The 27869-nt window shown below is 56.4% G+C and overlaps 2 protein-coding genes across 9 annotated transcripts in view; one reads left to right on the top strand and one right to left on the bottom strand.

The window, feature by feature from the left end:
* SS18L1 (SS18L1 subunit of BAF chromatin remodeling complex) overlaps positions 1–18915 on the bottom strand; it is a 37933-nt gene extending 19018 nt beyond the window's left edge. For 2 of the 8 annotated variants that reach the window (XM_021672446.2, XM_064382572.1), the window contains exons 1-8: positions 18786–18875; positions 10723–11056; positions 6329–6405; positions 5383–5467; positions 3841–3985; positions 2361–2540; positions 659–823; positions 89–190 (exon numbers count right to left, since the gene is read on the bottom strand). In XM_021672446.2, coding sequence (XP_021528121.2) covers positions 89–190; positions 659–823; positions 2361–2540; positions 3841–3985; positions 5383–5467; positions 6329–6405; positions 10723–10884 — 916 coding nt within the window. In that variant the 5' untranslated portion in view covers positions 10885–11056; positions 18786–18875. The other 6 variants (XM_021672450.2, XM_021672449.2, XM_064382576.1 and 3 more) reach the window with 5 other exon arrangements.
* Positions 18916–19289: 374 nt separating this feature from the next.
* PSMA7 (proteasome 20S subunit alpha 7) lies at positions 19290–26232 on the top strand. The gene is made up of 7 exons (XM_064382570.1): positions 19290–19477; positions 21723–21849; positions 23019–23143; positions 23836–23958; positions 24697–24816; positions 25549–25611; positions 26013–26232. The coding sequence occupies exons 1-7, from the start codon at positions 19382–19384 to the stop codon at positions 26103–26105; spliced, it is 747 nt and encodes a 248-aa protein (XP_064238640.1). The 5' UTR covers positions 19290–19381; the 3' UTR covers positions 26106–26232.
* Positions 26233–27869: the final 1637 nt, after the last annotated feature.

Raw genomic sequence — 27869 nt, 5'->3', positions numbered from 1 at the left:
GAATGACCGAGGACACATGCAGTAGCAGCCCACTCGCCCCGGCACTACTCTGCTTTCCTGGGTGGGGCCGGGCCCCGCGGGCACTCACCGTCGGGGTAGTACTGCTGGCCCAGGGGCTCTGCAGCGCTCTGGCTGTGACCGTACTGCTCGCCGTAATACTCCTCCTGGCCCAGGTACTGCTGGGAAGAGCCTGCGGGGGAGCCACAGTCAGCACCAGTGCGGGCCGTGGCCTCCTCCTGCTGAGGACCCCTTCACTCGGCGGGGAAGCCAAGGCCCCACTGAGCGGCCTTGCCCACCCCCGGGAGAACACCCACGGTGTTGCTGTAAACAACTTATTTTTGGTATTTATAGTAGAGATGGAATTTCACCATGTTGGTCAGGCTTGTCTCCCAAAGTGCTGGGAATACAGGGATGAGCCTGGCCTGGCTGTGACACTCTTAATCACAATTGCCACCCACCCCCAACACTGACTTCTTGGGGACAGGAGACCCCTCAGCGGGCCCCACTCCAGCCCCGCACAGCCAGCGCCCACACTCAACACACACCAAGACGCAAAGCCTCACTCCCCCATGCGCCCCGCAGAGCAGCACCCACAGGCTGGCATTTCATGACCCGTGGCCGTCAGCTGCGCCTGAGACCCTGCCTGGCTGGGCATTACCTTGCTGGGAGGGCCGGTAGGGCGCCACGGGCCGCTGCCCCATCATGCTGCTCCCCTGGCTGCCCTGGCTCATCATGGCAATGGATGACTGGCCCTGGTAGTGCTGACTGCCACCCTGCGTGGAGCTGTAGTGTGACGTGGCCGCCTGCTGCTGCATCATGGAGACTGTGCAACAGGAGAGAGGCCTCACATCACCCCGGGAAGAGGCAAAGAGGCCCCTGTCATCCCGGGAAGAGGACAGAGGCCTCTGTCACCTCGGGAAGAGGACAGAGGCCCCCGTCACCCCAGGAAGAGGACAAGACAGAGGCCCCCGTCACCCCAGGAAGAGGATAAGACAGAGGCCCCCGCCACCCCAGGAAGAGGACAGGACAGAGGCCTCCATCACTGCAGGAAGAGGACAGGACAGAGGCCCCCGTCATCCCGGGAAGAGGACAGGACAGAGGCCCCCATCACCCCGGGAAGAGGACAGGACAGAGGCCCCCGTCACCCCAGGAAGAGGACAGAGGCCCCCGTCACCCCGGGAGGAGCCTCCCTCCCTCCCTCCCTCCCATACCCAACTACCTCCTGCGCCCAGGAAGGCCCTTTGCTGTTTTCCTGTGCTCCCCACGAGAACACCGCCTTCCACTGCAATGCACACCTGCCACGCGGCCTGCACTGACGCCCTGCATGCTCAGACCCCCGCTGCTTGCACTCACTAAACAAGCGCTGATGTGCAGAGACAACAGGGGAAGCCCTGGGCAGGAAGGTCCAGGGCCTTCCACAGCCAACAAGCACCTCTACCCTTTCCTCGGACACACGGCTCCCGTGACAACCCCGCTTCCACTGTGGCTCGAGTCCTGTTCTCCCTGGTCCCTGGAGCCGGCCTCAAGGGTCACACTGTCCCCGCCTTAGCACCTCTGCAACCTTGAGGCCCTTCACACTGGTGGCGCAGCATCCCCTGCTCAGGAGCCCCAAGAAGCCCCGTCCAACAGAAGTGACAGGAGCCACACTTTTGAAAGTTTCTAGTAACCACATGAGAAAAGTAAAAACAAACAGGGGAAATCCATTTTGATCACGTACTTTATTTGAGTCAGTATGTCCAAAATAAACGTTTAACATTCAGTGATTCTGAGGAAGTCCTAAGGAGATCCTCCACACCCTTTGCTGGCACTAAGCCTCTGAAGTCCGAATACCTCAAACACTCATGACACTCAACCGGGGCTGACGCTCACAAAACGTGGCGGGGACCTGCTGCTTCTCAAGTGCCCAACACCACACGTGGCCACTGCGGCACATGGCGCCGCTCTTGGGCTCCCATGGCCCTGCAGAAAGGCCGAGGCCTCCGGCCCAGCACGCGTGACCCCTCGTCTTCTCCACTGAGGTGTCTCCAGCCAGGCTGTTCCCTCCCCGGGGAACGACTCTATTGACCTCTGAGCGCCCAGTGCTGTCCGTCCAGACCCAGGGCCTGCCCACTCCCTGAGACTCCATGGGAAACACCCCCGCCCCTCACGAAGCTGGGGGACAGGAGGAGTCGGCTGTGCACCCGCTGGAGTCCACCCCTCCAGAAGCTCTGGGAGGTGGTCGGCACAGACTCACGGGCCCCTCCCCAACAGCACCCAGCAGGAAGGCAGCTCCCTGGGGACCACACGTCCATCGTGCACGTGCGCGAAGGGTCTTGGAGGGAGGCCCAGGTCCCGCGGGGTGGCGGAGGCATAGGAGGTACCTGGATTGGACTGCATGCTGATGTTGGTCCGAGACACGTAGTTGCCGATGGTGCCTTGTCCCTGCATGGGGACGCCCTGCGACGCGGGCCCTGCGTGGCTGTAGCCCGACCCCGAGATGCTCATGGAGGTGGTGGGCAGCGTGTTTGGCGCCGTCTGCTGCATGGACACATGGCTCGGCCCTGCCAGGGGAGTGGGGAGCGGGGTCAGGTGCTGGGCAGCCGGGTCACCACTTCTGAAGGTGAAGATACCCCAATTTCCCTTCAAGTGATTTTGGGGAGAGATGCTATCAATAGCACTATTATTAACCATTAAGTGATTAATAAAGAAGTAAGGGGCCAGGCATAGTGGCTCATGCCTGTAATCCCAGCACTTTAGGAGGCCAAGGTGGGCGGATCACCTGAGGTCTGGAGTTCAAAACCAGCCTGACCAACATGGTGAAACCCCATCTCTACAAAAAAATTAGCCAGATCAAGACCAACCAGGCCAACATGGTGAAACCCCGTCTCTACTAAAAAATACAAAAAATTAGCTGGGCGTGGTGGTGCGCGCCTGTAGTTCCAGGTACTCGGGAGGCTGAGGCAGAGGAATTGCTTGAACCCGGGAGGCGGAGGTTGCAGTGAGCTGAGATCATGCCACTGCACTTCAGCCTGGCACCTGGTGACAGAGTGAGATTCTGTCTCAAAAACAAAGAAAAAATTAGCCGGGTATGGTGGCGCATGCCTATAATCCCAGCTACTCAGGAGGCTGAGGCGGGAGAATCACCTGAACCCAGGAGGCAACATACACACTAGCAAAGTATAAAATGAATGGTACATTTGTTGTTATTTTGTTACTATTTTTTGAGACAGGGTCTGGCTCTGTCACTCAGGCTGCAGGGCAGTGACATGAACACGGCTCACTTCAGCCTCAGCTCCCAAGCTCAAGCGAGCCTCTCACCTCGGCCTCCCAAGTATTTAACAGTTTGGACTACAAGTGTGCGCCATCACACCCGCCTAACATTTTTATTTTTTGTAGAGATGGAGTTTTGCCATGTTGCCCAGGCTGGTCTCAAACTCCTGGCCTCAAGTGATCTGCTGGCTTATTAGGCCTCACAATGGGTTGGGATCAGAGGTCTGAGTCACCATGCCTGGCCTGTTATATGATTAACGGTCTGCAAACGTTACTCATACTTTTCAATCCAACGACAGAAGCATTCCATCCTTATCCGACCACCTACCCGGAGCCCATATCTTCATGAAGTGGATGGAATATGATGGTGTGAGAAAGTGGGAGATCTGGAGCAAGGGCTCATCCAGCCGCGCAGCAACCGCACCAGCCCCGAGCCTGGGCGATGGCAGCCGACCTCTGGCTGCCCCAAGAGGAGTGGGTACCCATGCCCAGCCCTGCAAGGTGTGGGGTGTTCACCATGGCCACCAGCAGCCCAGGGCTGCCTCGGTGACCCTGTGGCCAGGAATGGCCTCCTCCCCCGGCCGCACTCACCGTTGCCAATCTGGCCCTGCAGGAGGGAGGAGGGTGGCAGGCCCGTGCTGATGGCGTCGCTCAGGCTGCCCTGGGAGTGTAGGCCCTGGGTGGAGCCGCTCTGACTCAGGGCTCCGGGGCCCAGGTTCATGTTCTGCGTGGGCGGCTGTGGGCAACAGAAAGTTTTCAGGAAAAAATGGTTAATTCAGAGAGCGACCTCTACCGGCCAGGCCAGGGGTGAGAGGGCGCCCGAGCTTTGCCGCCACACATCACAGCCACCCGGTCGATGTCCCTAACCGTCACAGCCAGGGTGACCACAGAGCACCAGGCCCAGAGGGAGACGGCGTAACGAGCGTCCGGGTGAGCGTTCCAAACTCTAGTGAGTATCGAGTTCATCCACATACACGCCTGGGTGTGAAATGCTGCACCTCCTGCTCCTGGGACAGCAGGGACCCCTTCCCTGGCCCACCGGGCTGCACCCACCCCATCCCTCTCGGGCGCAGCTGGCCGGCGCCTCTGTGTTCCTTGTCCGCGGCCCCTCCGTGCTGGCCTTGGCACAGACAGGCTCTCTCTGCTGTTTCCTGTGCTCTTGGTGCGTGTGCCCCCCTCCCCCTCGCTCCCCACCCCTCTACGCCCACCTTGGATCATACCACACGGAAGGGAGAGAGTGTGAAGTGACCCTCAGCACCCCTGACCCCGATCAAGGTCAAACAGCAGCTCTGGAGGTTTGCACGCACACCCTGTCTACACCTAGCCAAGAAAAAAAAATTTCCAGTAGGACCTACGGGGATCTTACAGGGCAAAGAACTCCAATCGGACAGGTCCATCGAGGAGGGTTTAACGTTTTTACTCGCAAAACACATCCTGGCATTTATGTCACCGTTTCCGGGCACTAGGGCTCACTAGGAGATATGTCATTCCCTATGACATGTTTGTCCTGCAACCTCGCTGCCCCCACAGGCTGGTCCTTTCGCTGCTCATCAGGACAGAGGCTGCAGCGGCAAGACCTCGCCTTCACAGTGACCATTTAATTTTGGAAAAATGCATTTAACAAAATCAAAATACAATATCTGAACATTTGGAGAATTTACTGTGCGGAGTGTATTTTAAGTTCTGTTTTCACCCACAACAGCGCATGTGCACGGCTCACAACTGCTCAAAGCACCCAGAGAGGTTCCAGGGAGATGTGGGGGCCCCCCATCTCACCTCTCCACACCCCGTACCCAAGGGCCGCTGCTGCCGCTCCTGGAGTTCCAGGGCTTCCCTCCATTTGATACATAAAAAGGCTGAGCCACTTTTCTGACCCCGCCACCTCAGATGCTGTCATTAACCCCGGTGTGTCAGGAAGGGCTGGTCACCGCCACCCACATCTCCCATCATCACCCCCCGTGTCAGGAAGAGCTGGTCACCACTGCCCACATCTCCCATTTCTGGTCGTTCTGGTGGCACTGTTGGGTTTCTCTGCGAGTCACTTTTGCTACCTGAGGTGACACGCCCAGAACTCTGATTGGAGGCAGTGTCGGATCCTGCTGGGTCGGGGGCCCACCCCGCGCGGGTACTCACGGCGGGAAGCAGGGACTGCATGTTCTGGTTGGAGTCTGCGATCGTGGCCAGGTACACCAGGTTCCGGTGCAGGATCTGCTGGTACCTGCGGGTGAGGGGCGCTTGTGAGGTTGGACGGGACCACCGAGTCCCCAGGCGGATCCATGGCAGAAGCAAAGTGTGACCGAGAAAGCCTGACATTCAGCCAAACACCATCAGGACATGGACACCAGACGACACCCAGGGACAGGCCTGCCTGCCCAGCTGAAAACTGGCAGGGGGCAGGGTGCTGCAGCCTCTACCCGAAACCCCGAGCAGGCTCCCATCCCATGACAAAACTCTGGAAAAACTCTAAGGTGGCGGCCAAGCGGGAGCTGGCACCGGTCTGTTCAGAGAATGGAGATGGGGGCGGCCACGAGGAGGCAGGGGCCTGAAGGTGACAGAGGGACAGAGCCCTTGTCCAGCTGAGCTGGGCAGCGGGTGGACTCCACGGAGCCAGCAACCCTGAGAAAGGCCTGGAAAGCAATGGGGAAGCAGAGTCCTGCCAGGGATGGCCCTTCACACACCTCGCACCAGGGGGCCTTAGTCCCTCACCCCACCCACACCAGGGCTGTCTGAGGCCCTGCACCCACTTCCCACCTCCAGGTCAGTCTGATGGCCATTTGCACGGCCGCTTGGAGAGTGGCAGACTGGCCACGCACCCCTCCTCTGCACTGGGCCCTAGGGTCACAGGAGGTGCTATCTGGAGGAGGCGCTGTCCCCTGATGCCCTGGCTGATGGCCGCAGAGCTGCCCGCAGTGGCCAGCCCAGGCCTCCCCACACTGTTCCCACCTCTCTTGGAACCACTCCAGTTCCGGCAACAACGCTTCACAGCTGTGCTGGGGGCTCTTGGGACACATCTGAACCCAGTGCCCGGACTCTGCATGACCCCCCCAAGCGTCCCCATGTGTGGCCGGGGAGCACTCACTGCGTGCACTCGGCTGTCTTGCCCTTGCTCTGGTACTCCAGGATGCACTGGATCAGGTGGTGGTTCTCGTCCAGCATCTGTGGAGAGCGTGAGCGGACGCTGTGGCTGACCCTCGGGAGGAAGCGCCATCACCAGGCATCTATTTTTCATATAGGCTGAGTGTCCCTTAAGCGAAACATGTCAGATACCGTATTTTTCTGATTTGGGGACATTTGTATTAGACTCACTGGTTTGGCACCCTAACCTGAAAATCCGAAACCCAAAATGCTCCAGTGAGCATTTCCTTTGACCATCACGTTGGTACCCAAAGAGTTCTGAATTTTGGAGCACTTGAAATTTCCAGATTTGGACGGCAGTGCTGGTGTGGATGCCGCACCTGTGTATGAAACTGTCGTTACGCGCATCGCCTCCGCCACCACGGACCAAACGCTGACCACATCCCTGTGCTAAGGACGTCACCCATGAGCGGCAGGGCCATCTCAGCCCACAAATGAAAACAGAGGCCCCATGCCCCCAGCAGCTCCCACCCTGAAGAGCCCTCCAGCTGCCAGGGCCCTTGACGGCAGAGTGTCTGTGCAGCCAGGTCAGCCAGGTCAGCCAAGTCGACGGCAAAAATGTCAGGATCCTGCAGGCACCCACACGAGGCCCTGGAGCCTCCAGCTGGAGGGGTAGCCTCAAATCACACCACACAGGAAGGAGCAGGACCATAGGAGTCCAGGGCACTCCCAGGTGGGGCATCGAGATTTCCTGCAGGGGCTGCCACCAACCAGGGTGGGGGAGGGAGGGGGGCAGGGACGGCACACACACACAGGCTGGCGTGGAGGCAGGAAAGGTGGGTGAGGTTGAGGAACCGGGCATGACGTAGAACTGGGGCTGGCGACCCACAGCCCTCACCCCCAGGGAGTCCCCCCCAGCTGCGCTGAAATGCAGCAGAATGGCAGGATTGGCCCACAGGCCATGCAGAGAAGGCCGGCTCCACGTCTCAAACCTTGCGTGTCTTACACAGAAAGTGTGTGCGCATGGACAGGGTCATGACCCCAAACCCAGATTAAACCAGTCTCAAGTGACTCAGGTGATTGGCCAGATGTGGGCCTCGCAGAGCTAGGCCAGGGGTCTCTGTGGAGGCACCACGTGCTCCTAGAACTGGCAAAATGGAGGCTTCTGGTGGAGGGAAGGCCAGGCGGGGACTCCTCCAAGCACAGTCCACACTCAAGATCGGCACTGCCAGGAACCCGTTAGATGCAGGGCCTCAGCCTGTCTCTGATCTGGTGACCCACGTGCCTGGCCGCGCCTGAGCAGCATGGGGCTGGCCCACAGATTCCCCAGGTTTCCTTCCCAAAGGGCCTCCTGGATGTGCTCATGTGGCTCCAGGAGGGTTCTGGAGCACTCCCCAAATCCAGCAGCCCAAGGCTTTGTGTCCACAGACCAGCGCGTGCTCAGGACATGCCGAGTTCAGAGGCTGGCAGAAGCTGGGGGCGAGTGGCAGGAGAGGAATAGGGGGCTGGGGCCAGGCGGCAGCCTGCGGACATCACACAGGATGCCTGCGGGCCACGGGGAGCAGGCACAGGAGAGCTCTCTTCCTAGGCGTCCACCTGGGGGCAGCACTGGGCAGCCCGTGGAGACCGAATGGGAGGCCGAGGAGGAGAGAGGGGGTATGGGAGGGGACTGAGAAGATGAGAAGAGGGGACACCCGCCCTGTGACCAGCCGCCTCTGCCTGCAGGGAGTTGCAGGACTGAGCCCACCACACCTGCTGCTTTCCATAAAAAGGCCTTTGTTCAGAGGTTTGTACCCAAGGAAAAAGTGGTGCCTTTCGTCTCCACTAAACCATACCGGGTCATCTCAGCCCTAGGAGGCTGCTCCTGGCAGGAGCTCTGCAGGGCCTAGAGCAGGGGAACCCTAGGGTGAGGGGAGGAGGAGCCCATCTGCCTGCCTGGGGCCCTGGGGCCACCCAGCCGTGCTTCTACCCTACAACATGGCCCCTTTAACTGCCATTTGACCTTGGGAGCCAAACCCACACACAGGCAGGGAGTCCAGGGTGGAGAGCGCCCAGCCAGGCCACCTCCCAGTGCAGAGCCCAGACCCACAGCCCCAGCCGAGCAACTGCCCTCTACTCAGCGTCCCTCTCGGCCCGTCTCCATGATTTCAGGGTTGGGGTCTCCTGCTCTGTTTTTTAAGTTATACCTTCCACTCTTTCCCCTTTTCACCCTGCTGGGGACAAGGTGCCCAGCATTCAGCTGAGTCCAGCGGGCCTAGAAGCCCTCCTGAGGCGGGGAGCCGCCAGGGGGCGCTGGGGGCCAGGCTTACCTGTGGGCAGGTGAGGGCGCTGGCATTCCAGATGGCTCTGCCTCCAGATGAATGGAAGGGACAACCATGAACTTCCTTCCTTCCCCTTTAAACGGCTTCCCCTCCTTGACTCCTAACCCCCAGGCAGAGACTGTCTCCAGAGACACAAAACAGATACGGCAAGCATCTCAGCATGACTCCTGGCACTGGGCCGCGATGGATCGGGGGCGCAAGTCACCCGACTTCACTAAGCAGAGCCCCACGCATGTGCACCAGCCAGGGCAGTGCCACGGAGTTCACGCACGCATGAGGAAATATGGCATGGGTGTGGGTTTTTAAAAAGCTAGATACAGAGAACTTTCTCACGTATGTTAAACACATATCCATTTGAAAAAGGGCAGGACAGGCAGACCAAAGGCGACAGACTGATGCCCCAGCCCCTGGCCCCAGCCGGTGGCCGAGGATGGAACCGGTGTGGCCTTCTAAGGACAGAGAGGGCAGGGCACGTCTCGGCAGCGGCAGGAGTTTGGAAGCTGGAAAGCACAAGGATGAGTGACAACCGAATCAGGGTCCCCAGGCCCCCCAGGGTGCCTGGCCTGAGCCAGGCTGCACTGTGAAGCCCCACAAGGCTCAGGAATGTTCAGATTCCGGCTTTCAGGGTCGCCCGGGCCCTGGCAGATGAGGGTTGGAGGAGGGGCATCTCCAGGAAAGTGACCAGCCCAGAGGAAAAATGCTCAGGCACGGAAGGGAATGAGCACCTGAGAGCAAACCACAGGCCCCACGCCTGCCTAAGGACGCCAGAGAGCACCCTGGCCTCCAGTCCCCAGAAGCCACAGCTGCGCGGCACCTGCCTGTCATGGGAGCCTGACATTTGAGAGACAAAGGCCAAAACCAGCCACAGAGGCCAAAATCCAGAGATGAAGATTATGCAAGATGGTAACTTTTTTCTATTTGCTTTTCTTCTGAGATAGCGTCTCGTTCTGTCACCCAGGCTGGAATGGGGTGGCGTGATTTTGGCTCACTGCAACCTCCGCCTGTAAGGCTCAGGTGATCCTCCTACCTCAGCCTCCCGAGTAGCTGAGACTATAGGCATGTACCACCATGCCTGGCTAAATGCTTTTTTTTGTTTGTAAAGAGGGGGTCTCCCTGTGTTACCCAGGCTGGTCTCAAACTCCTAGGCTCAAGTGATCCAGCCACCTCTGTCTCCCCAAGTGCTCGTTACAGGCATGAGCCATTGCACCTGGCCTGAAACTTCAAAAGAAATCCAACAAAACCTATTTGTAATATCCTCATCAAGTCGGCCAGTGCAGTGATGCAGGTCACTGGAGCCCTGAAAAAGAAGATGATGCTGGTTAGAAACCACAGAGGGAGAAGAGCTGTGCAGAGGAGAACCGTGTTAGCCAAAACACAACTCCACAGAACGGTGGGAAATGAAGTTGAGGAAGGGTCCCGGAAAGCAGGACAGATCCACCGAGAAGACAGAAAGATCGCCAAGTGAGAGGCGTGGGCCACTGTGAGGACAGTGAATTCCGACGGCGCGGAGCCTCCCACACGGGACACAGGATGGCAGGGGCGACGACCCTGTGAAGGAGAGTGAATTCCAATGGCACATGGGACCGCAGGGGTGATGACACCATCAGGACGGTGAATTCCAACAGCACGGAGCCTCCCACACGGGACACGGGAGGGCAGGGGTGACGACCTCGTGAGGACAGTGAATTCCGACGGCGCAGAGCCTCCCACATGGGACACGGGAGGGCAGGGGTGACGACCTCGTGAGGACAGTGAATTCCGACGGCACGGAGCCTCCCACACGGGACACGGGAGGGCAGGGGTGATGACCCCACGGAGACTTCTGAAGGAGCTGTGCCCAACACCAAGAAATGCCCCAGGGCGAGATGACCCAGGCCCAATGGTGACCTCTGAGGGACCGACGGCCGGGCCTGAGGAGGCTCTGGAGGAGAGATGAACTCGCTGCAGAAGCTTCTGCAAGGGCTGTGGTCTGATCCTGAGGGAGACTTCTGTGCAGAAATTCTAGTCAGCCGAAACCCCAACCAGGCGTGAAGGCAGAACGGATGCACTTTTGAACCCGCAAGTTAAGAAAACGTACCTCGTACCCAAACAGAGGGCACGCGATGACGCACCGGCATTCTTCAAAGACGTCAGCGTAATCAAAGACAAGGCAGACGGACAGATGGTTCTCAACCAGGAGACTTGACAGACACGGTCCTGGGGTCCTTCCATAATCCTTAATGATATCCTCAAAGGCCATTACCGGGACCACCAGGAAGTCAGAGTGAGTCAGCTCAGACAGCAGCTGCTACCATGTCACCGTCCCCATTTCAACCTTTGTACGGTGAGCGTCAGGTCCTTGTTGGCAGCAACGTCACCACCCTCAAGGATCTGGGAGTAGAGGAGCACCAAGTCTACAACTCGTTCTCAAACTGTTCAGGAAAAAATAACGTGTGTCCACAGGACAGAAGAGGGGAGGGGACAGCAAAAGAGGTGGCGTTAACATGCGGGCAGTCAGGTGAAGGGAGTGTGGGAATTCTGCTTAAAGGGGCATGTCCCCAACACCTGTCGTCGGGAGGCCATGCAATGACGCGCCTCCTCCCCAAACCAAGGGAGCAAATCCCAGAAGGAGAAGATCCGAGACCCAACCCAAGAGAAGCCAAAGGAATTCGACCAATGGAGGGAGGCCCGAGGAGAGCAGCCCTGAGACCCGACACCCGAAAGAGTATCTGAGCCAAGGAGGAGATACGCTAGTGACAAGTGATCAAAAAGAAAAACAACTCCAGGGAAAACAAAAGCCAGGCAGGAAAAGCGGTCACACGATCCTGCACAGCTCAGCAGCAAGCGAGGCGTTCATCACCACCACGTCGACAGCAGACGCAGAGCCAACCCAAGAAAGCCACTCTGACGGACCACGTGTGGGGAGCGCAGGTGCACAGCAGGAAGGGCAGACGTTATCTGGTGACCCTGACATGGTCAGGCTGTGTCCTCACCCAAATCCCATCTTGAATTGCAGTTCCCATAAGCCCCACGTGTCATGGGAAGAACCCAGTGGGAAGCAATTGGATGGATAATGGGAGCAGTCTCTCTGATACAGTTCTCATGACAGCAGTGAGTTTTCACGAGATCTGATGGTTTTATAAGCGCCTGGCATTTCCCCTGCTTGTGCTTCTCCTTCCCACCGCCTTGTGAAGAAGGTCCCTTGCTTCCCCTTCTGCCATGATTCTAAGTTTCCTGGGGCCTCCCCAGCTCTGCAGAACTCTTGAGTCAAGCCTCTTTCCTTTATAAATTAACCAGTCTCAGGTATATCTTCACAGCAATGTGAATGACAAACGCACAAGCCCATGGCGTTTCCTGACTCCTGATGCGCAACCATGGCTTTGGTGAGCATAAAATCCAAAGCAAAAGACCCTGACGGGAGGGAAATGCGCCGAGAGGCCGCTGTGGCCCCTGCTCTAGAGCTTGTCGATTTCTAGTTTCTTACTTGTCTGTTTATGAAAACCTCTAAGACAAGCATTTACTCACAGTATCGTCTGCAAAGTGATCTTAAAGAGGCCTGAAGTGAGTCTGGATTGCTGGGGCTGGTGATGGGCCCACCTGAGTCTCCTCTACCTGGTGTGTGGAGAATCTGAACTTGTAGAAACTCAGCCTTCCCGGAAAGGGTGGGGAGAGCTGTGTCTTGCAATACAGAAAAGCACACAAGTGCACGTCAGGAAGCTGGGAAACAGTGTCTGCAGAAGACAGCAGTAAATACAGAAGATCTCCAATGCTCCAGGCTGAGTGAGCTGTTTCCTTGTTCAGCGCAGTGTTAGAGGCACACACCCAGTAGAAGAGACTCAGGTGGGCCCATCACCAGGCCCAGCAATCCAGACTCACTTCAGGCCTCTTTAAGATCACTTTGCAGATGATACCGTGAGTGAATGCTTGTCTTAGAGATTTTCATAAACACAGACACACAAGGCTGTTGAGAAGAGGGGAATGGGGGCCGCTGCGGGAACAGGAGTCCTGTGCCCAGAGTGGTGGTGACTTTCTCAACCGAAGCCTATGCTCACTGCAGAAGCTGGCCGGACCAAGACCGCAATGTGGCCAGGCACATTCGTTACCACGTGCACGATAAACCTCCCAGAGCTGTGTGGCTGAGACGTGATTTCTTAGTTCTCGTGATTCTGGGCTGGCTGGGAGGGTCTTCTGCTGGGCTTGGCTGGGCTCACCGCTGAAGCAGCTGGGACACCCAGGCCTCCCTCTCCCTCTCTGAGTGGTCATCCCTGTGGTCTCAGGCTCCAAGGGAAGCTCCAACGTGTATCTGTCAGCCTGGTTCATGTTAGCCTTGACGAAAGAGCAAGGCTCTGTCTCAAAAAAAAAAAAAAAAAAAAGATCCCACCTCGAACGTTTCCTATGCTTCAGAGAATTCCACGACATGGACAAAACGCAGTACTCAGTGTCCTTGGACAGACATTTAAACTGTTCCCCATCTTCTGCCACTGAGCCACACGCAGGCTAGGGTGTGGACACAGACGCAGGATCAATTCCTAGGAGTCCTCCTCGGTGTGAGGGGCAGCCACGGCTAACTGGAGCCTGGTTAAGCATCACCAGGTGGTTTCTGTGCTAGCACCTGCCACTCCTGTTCTAAGAGCAGACATTGCGGATGCATCAGCACTTCCCAGCGAGCCCAGCCTGAGCTGCTCTGTCCCTGCCCAAGGTCAGCAAGCCACACTACAGACTCCACTACTTGAAGTCAGGGAAACCCCTCGGAACATCTGCCCCGCTGAGGAATACGTGAGGTCGGTATGTGGGTCTCAGAAGGGCCCCCACGTGCACACATATGCAGTCACTTTGGGAGGAGCTGGCTCCTGCCTCGTGTGTGGCTCCACCACTGTGTGCCTGATGTGTGTGTGCAATTCTCAAAGACTCTAGAACATGCAAAGACATGCGTAACACAGACACAACGGCAGCCGCATCTACACGTGCGGCGGCCACTTTCCGCCTCATGCTGCTCCGGGGCGTTTCACAGCACAGCACAAAATCATTTTGCTTCTGACAATTCCCAAGCTGAAGACAGACAAACTTATTGTACTAAAAATATGCGACGCTTGTATGCACCTCGTCCACATACTGACAACTCTCTTTCCTTTTTGACACGGCCCTGGACTTGCAATAGTTTCCCGCTGTTCGGAATGCAGTCCTCACCTCCCCTTCTGAACGCCACAGATAAATTCCAGCAGCTCCTTGCTGGTTGAGTGTCCCATCAAAGGCCAAAGGCGACCAATTACAAGGCTGCCAGGCATTGCCTTACCCCCACACACAGGCCAGAGGGAGGCCACAGCCCTGTCCTCGTCCTAAAGACAAGGAAACTGGGGCACAGAGAGGCGAAGCACGCACCACCATCAGCAGGATGAGAATATCATCCTGACCTGCCCCACCCCGCCCTCCTGCAGCTCCACTGGCCTCCATCCTCATCCCGGTACAACTGAGGACCAGCCTGCATCCCACATCTACTTCCAGTGTAAGGACAGACACAGGCCACTGCCACCCCTATGCCGCACAGACTGTGGAGGCCGATGGAATCGGGGCTGGCATCATGCGAGCCCCCTCCCCACCGTCACCTACGCACCCTCTCCCAACCCTTTGGGTTCCTCTCGCGTCACACGGCAGGGGAGGCGGTGCAGGAGCCTTCCCGGACCACGCAGGAAGACCTGTACTGCCTCTTTCCAGGCCCCACAGGACTCACCGTGCTGCCCGCTAGCTGCTCCACCTGCTTGCTGCTCGGCACGCAGGGCCTGTGGTGATGACATCCACCCTTTATTCCTACATCCACTGGGGGCAGGCGTGACACTCCAACACCTGCATCCCGGGGATTCCAGGAAATCTGTCCTTGGACTCCAAGCACACAGAGGCAGGTGCCCAGGCCCCAACCCAATGGCCCGGGGAACAGACCACACAAAGGGCCAGGGTCTCAAGGGGAGCACCCGAGGGACCGCTGGTTAGTGAGCGCCACCTCGGCAAGATGGGCTTTCTTTGCCTGCTGCCTCCAGACTCCACACCCAGTGACTGCATGGCAGACAGACTCTGGAGACCCACCAGCCTTGGAAAGGCCAGAGGTAAAGGGCAGTGGGCAGGCACTGTGTCTCTATCCAAATGCATCCTCACCCTCCAGGCTGGGGGGGGCAGGGAGAACACCTTCAGGAGCGCACAGCAAGAGGGTGCACGGTCAGGCTTCACAGGCAGCGGGGACAGAGGCCGGGCAGTGGCTGCTCCCTCCAGGAGAATGCCTTTCTCCTGCACACCTCCTCCACAGCGCCCAGGTTCATGGGGCTTGCAGAGCGGCTCCCTCACCTGACAGAAGCTAGCAAGGCCTGCGGCTACGGGGTCCCTCCCCAGGGCAGAGACCAGGCACTGGAATGAGGTGTCTTTACACCCCGCACCCCTCCCCAACCCTGAGAACATACAGACGGGCCTGCGTGCTCCCATTCTCGGGTGGGGGGAGCCTCTGATCACAGGAAGAACACTGTGAAACAGTCACGTCCAAGGGAGGCTCAGTGTCCCTGAGCCATTCAGTCACAGGACAGCTCTGACCTTACAAACACTCCTGGCCAAATTAGCTCACGTTCCTTCAGACAGCAAGTTCCAGGTCTGAGGGAGCAACACAGGGCGCTCACTGCCTGCCGGGCGTGCACCCCGTACTCCGCAGCCCACCTCACCCACAAGTGCACCCCCTGCCCATGCCACACCCCTGCACCTGGGTACCAAGGACACAGGGTAGGGCCGTCCAGGGTCGACCACTCCCTGACTCTCGGACCCTGGGTGCAGCACCTACCCACCCCACAAAACCCCACAGGTTTGTCTTCCCACACCAAACCTCCCAGCAGACAGCCCCAGGGGCCCACCTCCTCTCAGCTCTGTCCCGTTCCCTCAGAGCTTTACCCCAACCCTGCCCTGAAACAGGAGCTGAGGAGTCAGACACCCAGCAGACAGGCAAACACCACTGCTACCATACGGTCAAGGAAACCAATGAGAAAACCAATACCAACAGAAACAGTAACACACTTATCGAGCAATTATTGTGTGCCAAGCAGCAAGGAGCCACCCAGGGGTCCCCTCCAAGCCTGGCCACGTGGCCCACAGTGACCACTGCAGCCCCAGCCCCAAGAGCAGTGTCAGGAGCATAGCCAGCAAGGCCCGGGGCCACGGCCCAGCCCCACCCCATGGTCCCCAGTGCTGCTCACCACAGTGCGCTTCTGACTGTCTCACCTGTGCACTGCCGCCTCGTCACCACCAGGCACCCTCCCCATCGGCCCAGCACTCCCTGGCCTTCCACTGTGGGTCCCCCAATATCTGCTCCATGCAGGCCAGGCTCGGGACCCTTGTGACTTCCCTGACGCTCCCTACAGCTCCCTGCCTCGACCTCATGGCTCTCCTTCGCTGGGACAGCTCTCACCACAACGCAACCTTGTAGGCTGAACTGTGGCCTGACCCCTGCTGCCTGCACAGGGGAAGTGCTGGAAACAGGCTATTTGCAAACGGAATCAAGTTAAGATGGGGCCATGCTGGATTAAGATGGACCCTACAACCAATGACTGGAGTCTTTGTAAGAAGGAGGAAACTGAGATACAGACACACAGAGAGAACGCCACACGAAGAAAAAGCAGAGACCGGCCAGGCGCACCTACAAGCTGGAGAACACCAAGGGCTGCTGCAGCCACCAGAAGCCAAGATAAGAGCAGGCGCTGACAGCCGGACTGTGGACCTGTGGCCTCCAGAGCCGCGCGGGAATCCATTTGTGTTGTTCTACGCCACCTGGGTTGCGGTAATGTGTGAAGGAAGTCACAGGACACTAACACTTCCACTGATGGAACAAGCGTCACAGACGTGCCGGTGTGCACTCAGCACTAACTGCCCAGGCGCCATGCGAGGCGGGGATCAGCGAAAAAGAAACCAGCCACACGGCTAAACTCAGGAGCCCAAGCAAGTGCTCCACGGGCCACAGGACTGCCAAGGGAGCGTGACAGATGGAACACGTGAGTGAGGCTTTGAGGGTTGAGTAGAAGTTGGCCTGGAAGAACCCTACCCACATGTAATGCTGTAAGGATGAGTTGTGTACTTCCTCCCTTCACTACCAAGCCGGCTTCTGAGGAGTCCCTGGCTTCTCTTAATGCTCTCAGCATGAGACTATTAGCACACAGTGTGGACACAGCACACGTTGTAGGCACAGAATACACACCTCTCAGACCCTTCTCAGCCTTCTCATACCTCTCAGTAAAAGATCCCTGGGTACATATATTCATGTCAAAACACCAAGCACAATATGCAGACTGCTGGCCCTACCAGGCCAAGCCAGCAGCCTAACCCGAAGACCCATTTCCAGTGGTCAGCAGCTGATTTTCTGCCCTGGGATGCGCAGTCCACAGGTGCATTTCTTCCATCTGAGGTTTGGGGCTGCGCCCCAAAACACACTTTTACCTGGGGAATTCAGGGAGCTTTAATGGAAATGTGCGTGAAGTACAAATAACTGGATGATTGTTGGAGCCAAAGGCAGCTTCTGGAAAAATGATTGTTAGGCTCCAAAAAACCAGAGTGCCAGGAGACACTGTGGGTTCCGCCAGGTGCCTCTGAGCCTAGAGCTTGACCTCTGCCTGGCCACGTGTTCCCAGACCAAGGGGCACCGACAGCAGACCCTGGCACCACAGTCTGGGTTCAATGCCTGGCTGTGCCACTTACCAGCAAGGCACTTCGCCCCCCCAGGCTTCAGCGCCCACTTCCCAGCAAGGCACAGCCTCCTAGGCCTCAGTGTCCTTAGCTATCAAACGGGCTGCCAGTAGCTTCCACGAAAAATCAGATGAATTAAGGTTTATAAAAACCCTGTAACAGTGTCTTGGATACAGTAAGCACCACATAAGTGTTTATTAAGTAAATTAAAATGCCACACTTGTAAATCTGTTTCCGCTGTTCTCAAATAATCCGTCCTGTTCAGAGTTGGCCAAGGCTCTCATTTATTAAGACCATAAATTTCTAAAACTAGCCACAGCAAGGGTAGTCTCAAAATAGGCGATAAATTTAGGACAATTTCCACAGGAGACTGATACGTCATCAAGGAATAAGAGCCTCAGTGAAGGTCAAGGTGAACCCCCGTAGGGAGATAAGCGGCTCCTGGAAACCTAGGAACACCACTGTTTATCCCTGCAATCCCACCAGGATGAAGACGAGTCAGAGTTTAGGAAAAAAATCGCAGTGTCACTCCAAAAGATGTTGTGACAACCGAAACAGAATGGCTAATGCTGATTTTCTTCCGAATTTGTCTTCTACAGAACAGCAGAAAATAAAAAGTCTCAATTTCAAAACTTAGGGCTTTAGATAACAGTGTCCTAAACCCATGAAAACGCTGTCTCTAGAAAACCACAAGGCCGAACTTACAGAGTGAAAGAAAAGGTTGTGGAGCAAATCAGTAAAGTTTGTTGGGCAAGGGTGTCACGCTGAAACCCAGCGTGGCCGCGAGAATACAGGCGGGCGGTGCGCTCCCTACGGGGCCGGGCTGCTGAACGGCGGCCGAACGGTCCCAAACTGGGCATCGGGACGCGTCCCTCTGTGCCTCCAGCGTCTGAGCCTCGCTCCAGCGGCAGGAGAGACTGCCCCGGCCGCGGTTCCCGCCGTCTCTGTGCGCCCCGAACCCGGCCCGAGCCCCTCTCCAATCGCCAAGCTGAGCGCAGAAAGCGAGTGCCGCCGGCTGCTGCCTTCGCCACCGAGGCTGGCAGCGGAGCGCGACGAGCCCTCGCCCGGGCGGCGAAGACGAATCCCCGTGCGCCGGGTACGGCCCAGAACGGTTCCCAGAGCGCGCCGCGGACCCGGGGGACAGCGCGCTCAGAGGCCGGCACCTTCCGGCGTCCGCCCGGCCCCCACCGCCCCACGCCCCGGCTCTAGGGACCCGCGCGCCCCAACAAAGTTGGCGCAGGCTCTCCAGGGAGCGTCCCCCGCATGGCCCGGTGCCCGCCAGCGCGCAGGCGTGGGGCGCGGGGACGGGCACCGGGCCGCCGTCGGGGCTCGCAGCTGCCCGGCTGCGCCCCGGCTTTGTTCGCGCCCCGCGCCTGCCGGCTGCCCGCGCCCGGGCCCCGCGCGCACCCGCCCGCCTGCAGCCCAGCCGCCCCACGCCGCCGTCCCGGCCCGGCCCACCTTCTGGATGGTTTGCTGTGTGACCTCCCCTTTGCCTCTTGGCCGGGCGGACGCGAAGGCCACGGACATGGTGGCGGCGCGGGGCTTAGCCCGTGGTCATCGGGGTGGATACTTCGGCTGCGCTCGGCGGCCCGAGGCGCTCATTATCCGCAGTCGCGGCGGGGGGCAGGGGGCGGGGGCGCGGGGGGCGCCGCATCCTGGGCTCGTCCTCCCCGCCGCCGTCGCCTCGCCTCCGGGCCCGCCGCGCCGCCGCGCCGCCCTGCAGAAGGGCCTACGGTCCAGTGCCGAGCGGTGGCCCCCAGCGGGCCCCTCGAGACCCGCGCTCGGCCCTCCTCAGAGCACCACCTCCCACCCCCGGCCACCAGTGGTTCCGCCCGGCCCCGCCCCGGCGCGCGCCCGCACGTCCGTGGGACGCCGCCCGACGCCTCCTGACGCTGCCCGACGCCTCCTGACGCCGCCCGACGCTGGCAGCGCAGATCACGGCGCCGAGGGCGGGGGGCGGGCGTAGTGGCGCCGGGAGTCGCGGGCGCGCGCGGGCCGTGAGTGTGCGCTTTTGAGAGCCGCGGTGGAAGGTGCTCGGCCGTCGCCCCGCCGGCATGAGCTACGACCGCGCCATCACCGTCTTCTCGCCCGACGGCCACCTCTTCCAAGTGGAGTACGCGCAGGAGGCCGTCAAAAAGGGTTCGACCGCGGTGAGGCATCGGGGCCTGCGCAGGCCGGGGACGCGGGCGGAAGTGGGGTCGGGGAGCCGGGGCCGGGGCCGGGTACGGAGCTGCGGGCGCCCGCAGGCGGACGCGGGTCAGTGGCGCGGGCGACCGAGGCTGCTGTTGAGCTCGGGCCCCGCTGCCGGTCTCCACCAGTGCCTGCAGAGGCGGCGTTTGGCGTGCGATCCGCAAGCGCCCGTTCCCTCAACCCAACGCCTCGCGTGGGTCCCCGGGCGCGCGGGGCCGTGGCGACGCCATCTTGGGTACCCCTAGCCCGGCCTGGCGCGTGGGTCGCGCTGCCGCCCCGGCGAGCAGAGGCCGGGCGAGGGCCGCTCCAGGCCGCGGAGCGCGGGGGGTCGGCCTACGCTCTCTGGGGGGCTGTTCACGCAGCGAGTGCCTCGGGAGTGAACTATCCAACCAGATCCCCGTTACGGGGATCCCCACTCGCTCCAGGGCAACACTTGTCCTCTAAGTCCCTGTGGGCTTCGGAAACAAAGGGGCTCGTTGGCCGGGCCGGTGGCGGGCGCCTTCCGGGTCTCCGCGCCCTGCCGGAAGGAGCCCTCCGCGGTGCCCGTCTGCAGTCGCCCGGGTCGGGACTGGTCTGAGCACGGCCGGCTGTCTGTTTTTGACGAGGGCTCGTGTACAGTGACCTTAGTGACATTTTTTTGAAACTTAAATTCGTAGTATCAAGACGTGTGGGTTTTATCGGTCAGGCTGTGAGATCGTTTTTCTTTTATCATCTGGTATTCAGAGGTTTGAGCAGGCAGAGAAAGCAGCGCACGTTTCTATAAATTTTGAAGTGTTTTCATTTTCTGAATCTTTGTTTGGAAATGAAGGCCCAGTATTCCTCAGGTGATCTAACTCAGCTTAAAGAGCACTAGGAGGAGTCAGCTGACCCCTGCCCCCTAACCCCAATTCTGCCACTCCCGCCAGCTGGCGGCAGCTGGCTTTAACGAACACATGTAGCTTCTCTGGGCCTTCTGGGTCAGTTCGAAGGTCAAGCGAGTCTACCTGAAAAAGCTCCCAGAAAACCGAAAACACTTCAGACCAGTACTTCTCAGCCAGGGATGGTTTTGTCCTTGGGGCCACTGGCAGTGTGTAGAGACTTTTCCAGTGACCCAAGGCCTTGCAGAGGTGCTCCCGGCATTTAGCGGGTAGAGGCCAGGGACACTGCTGAACATCCCCCTCCCCGCTCAGGGCGGCAGGCACAGCGAGATCAGCCTGCCCAGGTGCTCACGGAGGCGCCCTGCTCTGAACCAGGAGGCGCTATTTATCCCAGTGACCGTTTCCTTTGTTTCTGGCTTGACTCGGGGTTAACTGTCAGTGATTGCCCACGCTTTTAATAACAGCTACATCCTTCTCTAGTACCAGCCGTAAACAATTTCGGGTAACAGTTGACACCTTGTCCACTGATAGCAAATCAGGCCTCTTCCCACGGGTGTCACTTGAGTATGCCATAGTGCAAGAAACAGTGCAGTGTGCCTTAATTCCACAATTACAGAAACACTGCCATCAGAACACCAGACTGGAATGTGAAAGTCTCAGGCTTCCAGGCTTTGCATGGGACTGTTTAATTCATTGGGTTGAAATGAAACACATGCTGATTATATAGCGGTTGATTACTAGCTATGTTGCAACTAAAACTGCATCTCAGTATTTTAAAGGCACAGGTTGGCCACCTAGGTGAGCACACCTGGGCTAGCTCTACCAGCAATAGATGAATGCCCCTGGGTTTGCAGGATGTGCTGCCAGCCACAGTGACAGATGAGTGTAGGAGAAAGGGGTGTGGGCGAAAACACACCTTCCAGTGCGGGCTGCTGCCCAGAGTATGTTGTCACATGACCCAGGCTCAGATCTGCTCCTAGTGCTCACTGCGTGGCAGTAGAACCATGTCACTTTTTTGGGAGGGTGGGGTGGGGATGAGGAGTCAGGGTCTTGCTGTCTTCTGTCTCTCAGCCGTCATGGCTCACTGCAGCCTCCAGCTCCCAGGCTCTGGTGATCCTCCCACCAGCCTCCAGAGGAGCTGGGACTACAGGCTTGAGCTACCATGCCTGGCTAATTTTTGTACTTTTTGTAGAGACGGGTTTTGCCCTGTTGTCCGTGCTGGTCTTGAACTCCTGAACTCAAGACATCCACTCACCTCAGCCTCTCAAAGTGCTGGGATTACAGGCATGAGCCGCTGCACCAAGCACTCATATCGCTTTCTTACGGGGTTTGTGGATCTTAATTAAAGGTTGGTGTTCGAGGAAGAGACATTGTTGTTCTTGGTGTGGAGAAGAAGTCAGTGGCCAAACTGCAGGATGAAAGAACAGTGCGGAAGATCTGCGCTTTGGATGACAATGTCTGCATGGCCTTTGCAGGTACGAGTCGGGGGGTGCTGTCTTAATCTCTAGAATCACTGAGGAACAGGGCTTTGGAGATTAACTTGGGTCTGTGGACTATCGTTAGCCATATAAACTGAGTAAATGAAAATCATTTAAAAGAAATGGATTTGGGCCAAGACTGTGGCTCACACCTGTAATCCCAGCACTTTGGGAGGCTGAGGCAGGTGGATCACAAGATCAGGAGTTCGAGACCAGCCTGACCAACATGGTGAAACCCTGTCTCTATTAAAAATAGAAAAATTAACTGGACCTGGTGGCACACACCTATAACCCCAGCTACTCAGGAGGCTGAGGCAGTACAATCTCTTGAACCTGGGAGGCAGGGGTTGCAGTGAGCCAAGATCACGCCACTGCACTCCAGCCTGGGCGACAGAGCGAGACTCCATCTCAAAAAAAAAAATGGATTTGGACTTTTAAGTTGGCCAGTTTCTTTGGTGGCCTCTCCGCCACAGCAGGTGAAACAGAAATGGCTAAATGGATGAAAACACTCTGGCTGCTGTGCAATTTTACCTCCAATGTTATTTTTCTTATCGGTCAGTTACAATCAAGAAGAAGGCTGGACTTGAGGCGTGGAGAGGGCAGGACCATGTCCTCTATCCCAGCAGTGAAAAGGACTGCACTGCTGGGCTCAGGCCATGCCTCGGCATCTTCTCAGCACTGTTTTGGTCTCGCTCACTTCTTCCTTCAGCAGATCCAATTTCAATTCATGTAATTAGGGATTCACTCAATTTCTAAGATTCCCAAGAGGACTCAGGTACTGTGTTTAAGTATGGTCCAAGGCATGCAATTCTTCATACACACTCCCTGACTTAGGATGGTTCGACGCACAATTTTTTATAAAATCCAGATTCTGTACAGCAGCCTACAGTTTTTTATTTACAATGGGTTTATGGGGTAGCCAATGCATTTTCAGCCAGGTATTTTCAACTTACAACAAGTTTAGCGGGATACTGCCCCACTGTACATCAAGAAGCATCTGTACCCAGTTTCCTAGAAGTTCCCAGGGACTGATTGGTTCCACTGTCACTCAAAATAGCCTTGCTGCTGGTTTGGGGATCTGTGGAAGGTTAAATGCTGTGTTGGGTCCCTCCCCCAGCCCTGTAGTTTGAGCTGTGTCCACAGAAGCCTCTGTGCTCTCCTTGCAGGCCTCACCGCCGATGCGAGGATAGTCATCAACAGGGCCCGGGTGGAGTGCCAGAGCCACCGGCTGACCGTGGAGGACCCGGTCACTGTGGAGTACATCACCCGCTACATCGCCAGTCTGAAGCAGGTGGGTGCCTTCCCGATTGCATGCTCACCTCTGGCGGCAGGGCAGTCACTGCTCTGCTGTGGAGTGTCTGGCCATGTCACTTGATGTGAATCAGAAAACGGATTCATTCCAGGGCATGATCTTGACTTGCACAGTGTAACTTGACCTAACTCACCAATTTGAGTAACAGCGTTCTGTTATCAGCTCCTGACATGGGACATTCCAGATTCCTGTGTCTGGAGGGAAATGGTGGTTTTTGTCTTGCCATTCTGAATGACCAGTCACCAAGCAGTTGAAGGAGGCTGGAAGCCACCCCATGAGGAAGTGCCATTAGTCTCAAAACCAGCATGTAGGCCGGGCGTAGTGGCTCACGCCTGTAATCCCAGCACTTTGGGAGGCCAAGGCAGGTGGATCACAAGGTTGGATTGAGACTATCCTGGCCAGCGTGTAAGCAGAATGCGTGTCTATCTGGCAAAATAATTTCCAGTAATCTGAGTAGTGCTGCATGGTGCAATTCTCATCTTAGGTGAGTCTGTCTAGGAGTAAAATGCAGAAAAGGATGTTGAAAGCTATTGGCCGATGTATCATCTGAACTACTGATAACCTGAGGGGCTTCGGCATGATTGAGAATGTTCACGCCTTCACTAAGTGCGGTGGTTTCGTCACGTGCATTTTCGTGGTTGATGGCACTGACCTGTTTATTTTCTTGCTAGCGTTACACGCAGAGCAATGGGCGCAGGCCGTTTGGCATCTCTGCCCTCATTGTGGGTTTCGACTTTGATGGCACTCCTAGACTCTATCAGACTGACCCCTCGGGCACATACCATGCCTGGAAGGTGAGTTCGTGACAAAACCAAGGGGCTTTGGACAGTCTTACCAGAAAAAGGCTTTGAGGGGGTGGGAGGTCCTGGGCTTCCTGCTGTGGGGCCTGCATCAGTGAATAAGTCAGTCGCTAAATGTTGTTTGGAAGAAACACCTTTCTTTAAAGGGCAGCAAGGCGTAAGGGTAGACCACATAAATTAAAATCTTTGGCCAGGCATGGTGGGTCATGCCTCTGATCCCAGCACTTTGGGAGGCTGAGGCAGGTGGATCACCTGAGGTCAGGCGTTCTAGACCAGCCTGGCCCATGTGGCAAAACCCTGTCTCTTCTAAAAATACGAAAAAAATTAGCTGGGCACTGGTGGCACCCACCTGTAATCCTGGCTGTTCAGGAGGCTGAGACAGGAAAATCACTTGAACCTGGGAGGCAGAGGTTGCAATGAGCCGAGATCACACCACTGCACTCCAGCCTGGGCAACAAGAGCGAAACTCCTCTCAAAAAATCTCCCATTGCCTCTTGATAATGGAATAAAAGGTATAATCCCATTCTTGGTAAGAATCGGCACCAACTCTAAAGCACTCTTTGCAAAAGGAGGCCACAGGGCAGGGTCTGTGTCCAGGGCTGCTGTCAAGCACTCCAGCCTGCCTCCTGCCACCACCGCTGGCTGGGTGGCCCACATGGGGCAGCTGTGTTCCAGGGCCGGCCCTGGGTTGTCATGCCCTATGCCACTTGAGAACATACGTGTTTGTTTTAGGCCAATGCCATAGGCCGAGGCGCCAAGTCAGTGCGTGAGTTCCTGGAGAAGAACTATACTGATGAAGCCATTGAAACAGACGATCTGACCATTAAGCTGGTGATCAAGGCACTCCTGGAAGTAAGTTTGCATTTGGAATCCAGGCAAGGTGGTGAAGATACCACGTTGTGGTGGTGACTGATAGGCAGATGGGCAGCAAGGAAGGTGGCAGGGATGCACCAGTAATGCTTGATGGCACTGCTCTGGTCTGTGGTATATCCTAATTGCTGTGTTCTTGAAATAGCCGTGCAAGGTGTGATCATTAGCGCCTTTATCCAGCCGGGGCAGCTGAGGCTTGTGCACACGGCATGGGAACCAGAGGCAGGATGTGAACCCAGCTGTCCAGCTGTGGAATCTTCTCCTCACAGCCATCACTAGGCCTTCCGGAGGCTTGAACGATTAAAGTCAGGGAATTAGAGAACTGGGGCTATGGTTGGGCTTTGTCAAGACCTTGAAGTGCTAGCAGGTGAAACCAGAGACGGACTAGCTGGAAGGCCAGCCTGCAGTGTGGGCATCAGGCTTCCTGGTGGTAACCGCTGTGTCAAGGGGAGGGCCTCCAACATAGCTGCTGTGCAGGAGAGAGTCCCAGTGCTGGGAAGCAGGAGGGTGTGCAAGCATCCCAAATAGACTTCAAAAGTGGCTATGCATTTAGGACAAAGATACAGGTTTCTGGGGCTGGGCCCTCCATTCCTGGGAGGCAGAGTGCTCCTGGGTACTGGGTTTGGGTACACAGCTATTTAAGGTACTCCTGAGAGCTCCTTTGGTCTTGACTAGAGAAAGGTGGCAAATGCTCCTATCTTCTGTCTCTTCAAGGTGGTTCAGTCAGGTGGCAAAAACATTGAACTTGCTGTCATGAGGCGAGATCAACCCCTCAAGGTAATCACCACGTTTGTCTGCTTTCTTTACCTGTGAGTTTTCTCCACGATCAAGGCTGGGCAGTACCAGTTCAGAAGGAAACATCTGTGGTTTTAACATCAGGAAAAGATTTTTCCGAGGCTTATGTCAAAGCAAAGATTCCCATCTTCCTCTCTGGTTAGATGGTCCCGCGTGTTCTCTTGGCATACTTAGCAGCTGCCAGTCAGGAGATCGGCTGCTGCTTAATGCTTGTCTAGGTCAAGGCAGCATCCTCTCATTTTCCTCGAGGCCCCTCCAAAGACGCTGGACAAGCAGCGGTGCCAAAGCCTGGCTGCCCTCCCCAGAGGATGGTGCTGGTTCCATGGCACCTTGTGTGGCTTAGGTAACCATGAGTGAGTGTACTTTTTTTTTCTTTTTAATAGATTTTAAATCCTGAAGAAATTGAGAAATATGTTGCTGAAATTGAAAAAGAAAAAGAAGAAAACGAAAAGAAGAAACAAAAGAAAGCATCGTGATGAATAAAATGTCTTTGCTTGTAATAATTTTTAAATTCAAATCAATCATGGTTGAGTCTCAATGATGTGTTCCATTCCATTTATTCACAGAGTGTCCTACAATAAACTTCTGTATTTTTTAACCTTTTTTTAAGAGAATGTGTATCTTTAGGTGCTGTCATGGTAGTCCTCTCATCTGTCACCCTTTTCAACCCTGAGCCGCTGTAAGTTTGAGCTTTACTTTCTGTTCCTTGTGGCTAGGCTAGGACAGCAAGCCAGTGTGAGTCAGAGGTTCCTCCCTTGGGAATTCGGAGCTGCTGCTCTGGGTGCTGCAGAAAAACCTAACCTTCAGCAGACCTGTTTCTTTGTCGTAGACACAGAATGACTTGTATTGGTTTTTAGACAGAAAAACCAATACAAATCATTCTATGTCTACGACAGAGAGAAATTAGGGGACTCATTCTATTCCCCAATGAATGTATGTCAAGGACACAAACACAAGTAGCCTGGAGTGCATTCCACAGAGGCAGCAGCTTTGTTCAAAGGCAGCTTTGCATGCCTGGCTTTGATAGACCACATCTTGGCATCTGCCTCCTACTTTCTCCTGAAGACTGGCTGTAGCTCTTTTGCCCTTTCCTGTGTTTTGGCTTTGAGTCCAGTAGCAGTTTAAAGCATGGTCTTTTTGGGTCCTCGGGTTGCCCCTTCCCTCCCATGCTGTGCTGTGCCGCCTGCTGTGCCGCCTGCAGCGCCAATTGCTCTGATCCTTGGTTTTGGGCATGTATCTTCTAAAGACTAAAGGGGCCCAGATACACTTTGAGTGTAGCATAAAATGTACAATTGTCAAAACAACATGTTTAACAGCAAGGTCAGTCGGGTGGTATGCCATGACCTGACCACCTTTAGATTCTCTGGCAGGCAATGCCTGGTTCACCAAGTCACCTAGCTGGGTGAGGGCTGTGGCCACCTGTATCTGAAACATAGTATTTATTTTTCTGCTAGTCAAGGATATCCACTATCCCCACCCAAGAACTGGAGAGCTGCTCGCTGGCAGTTCTGCTGTGGAGCCTGATGGCACCATAGGCAGATATTGCAAGGAGAATTCATGCAGCTGATGTGTCTCCTCGTCCTCTCTGAGGACCACTTTTAAGGTCACCTGGAAACCCATTAGACTCAAATGGGATGCTCTGACCCTAGAACCAGCCGTGTCTTTCTGTGTGGTTCCAGGTACAGCCCTGCTCATGACTCTAACGTGTTCTATGGTGCCTGAAAACGTGAGTGCTGCTGAGCTGGGGAGCTTGGAGGCAGCAGGAAGGTGGCAAAGGGGCCACTGTCTTATGAAACAGGCATTGTCTGTGAACTGGGTTTTTTAAATGACTTTGTATCCAGTGTTTGGAGAGTAGAGCCATTCATCCCAGATGGATGGCCCACAGGGAGAACTCGGGTCTGCTAGCTGCACTTCACCCGAGCAGTTGGGTCAGCCGCTTTGTTCGATCACCTGACAGGGCCCAAGTCTCCCCAGATTCCAGCCTAAGTGTGCTCCAGACCTGCACATGATGCAGAGATGACCTGGGCAGCAGAGTCAACAGGATTCTTAGGGCATCAGAGAAGGACGTTTTAAAGGTTTGCGTGTTTATTTATAATTACAATTTACATTACTCCAACAGAGAAGCCCCCTTACTATGTTCTAATTCTTAGCCATGAAGTCCTACAAAAATAAACCCAAGCTTTTACAGTAACTTAATCAATACAGAACTAAAGCCTTTGTAGCTATTAGAAGGGTTTAGT

Source organism: Aotus nancymaae, unplaced genomic scaffold (assembly GCF_030222135.1).
Source record: "Aotus nancymaae isolate 86718 unplaced genomic scaffold, 86718_ANA_hifiasm-v0.15.2.pri h1tg000029l, whole genome shotgun sequence".
Classification (NCBI taxonomy): domain Eukaryota; kingdom Metazoa; phylum Chordata; class Mammalia; order Primates; family Aotidae; genus Aotus; species Aotus nancymaae.
Note: the sequence above shows the minus strand (reverse complement) of the source record. Positions and strands in the feature narration are given on the sequence as shown.

Bases quoted from the DNA above. Each gene is read 5' to 3' on its own strand.
- PSMA7 (XM_064382570.1), top strand. From the start codon at position 19,382: ATGAGCTACGACCGCGCCATCACCGTCTTCTCGCCCGACGGCCACCTC. The intron at 21,850-23,018 runs GTACGAGTCGGG...CTCTCCTTGCAG, and splicing joins TGTCTGCATGGCCTTTGCAG to GCCTCACCGCCGATGCGAGG. The intron at 25,612-26,012 runs GTAATCACCACG...TCTTTTTAATAG, and splicing joins GGCGAGATCAACCCCTCAAG to ATTTTAAATCCTGAAGAAAT.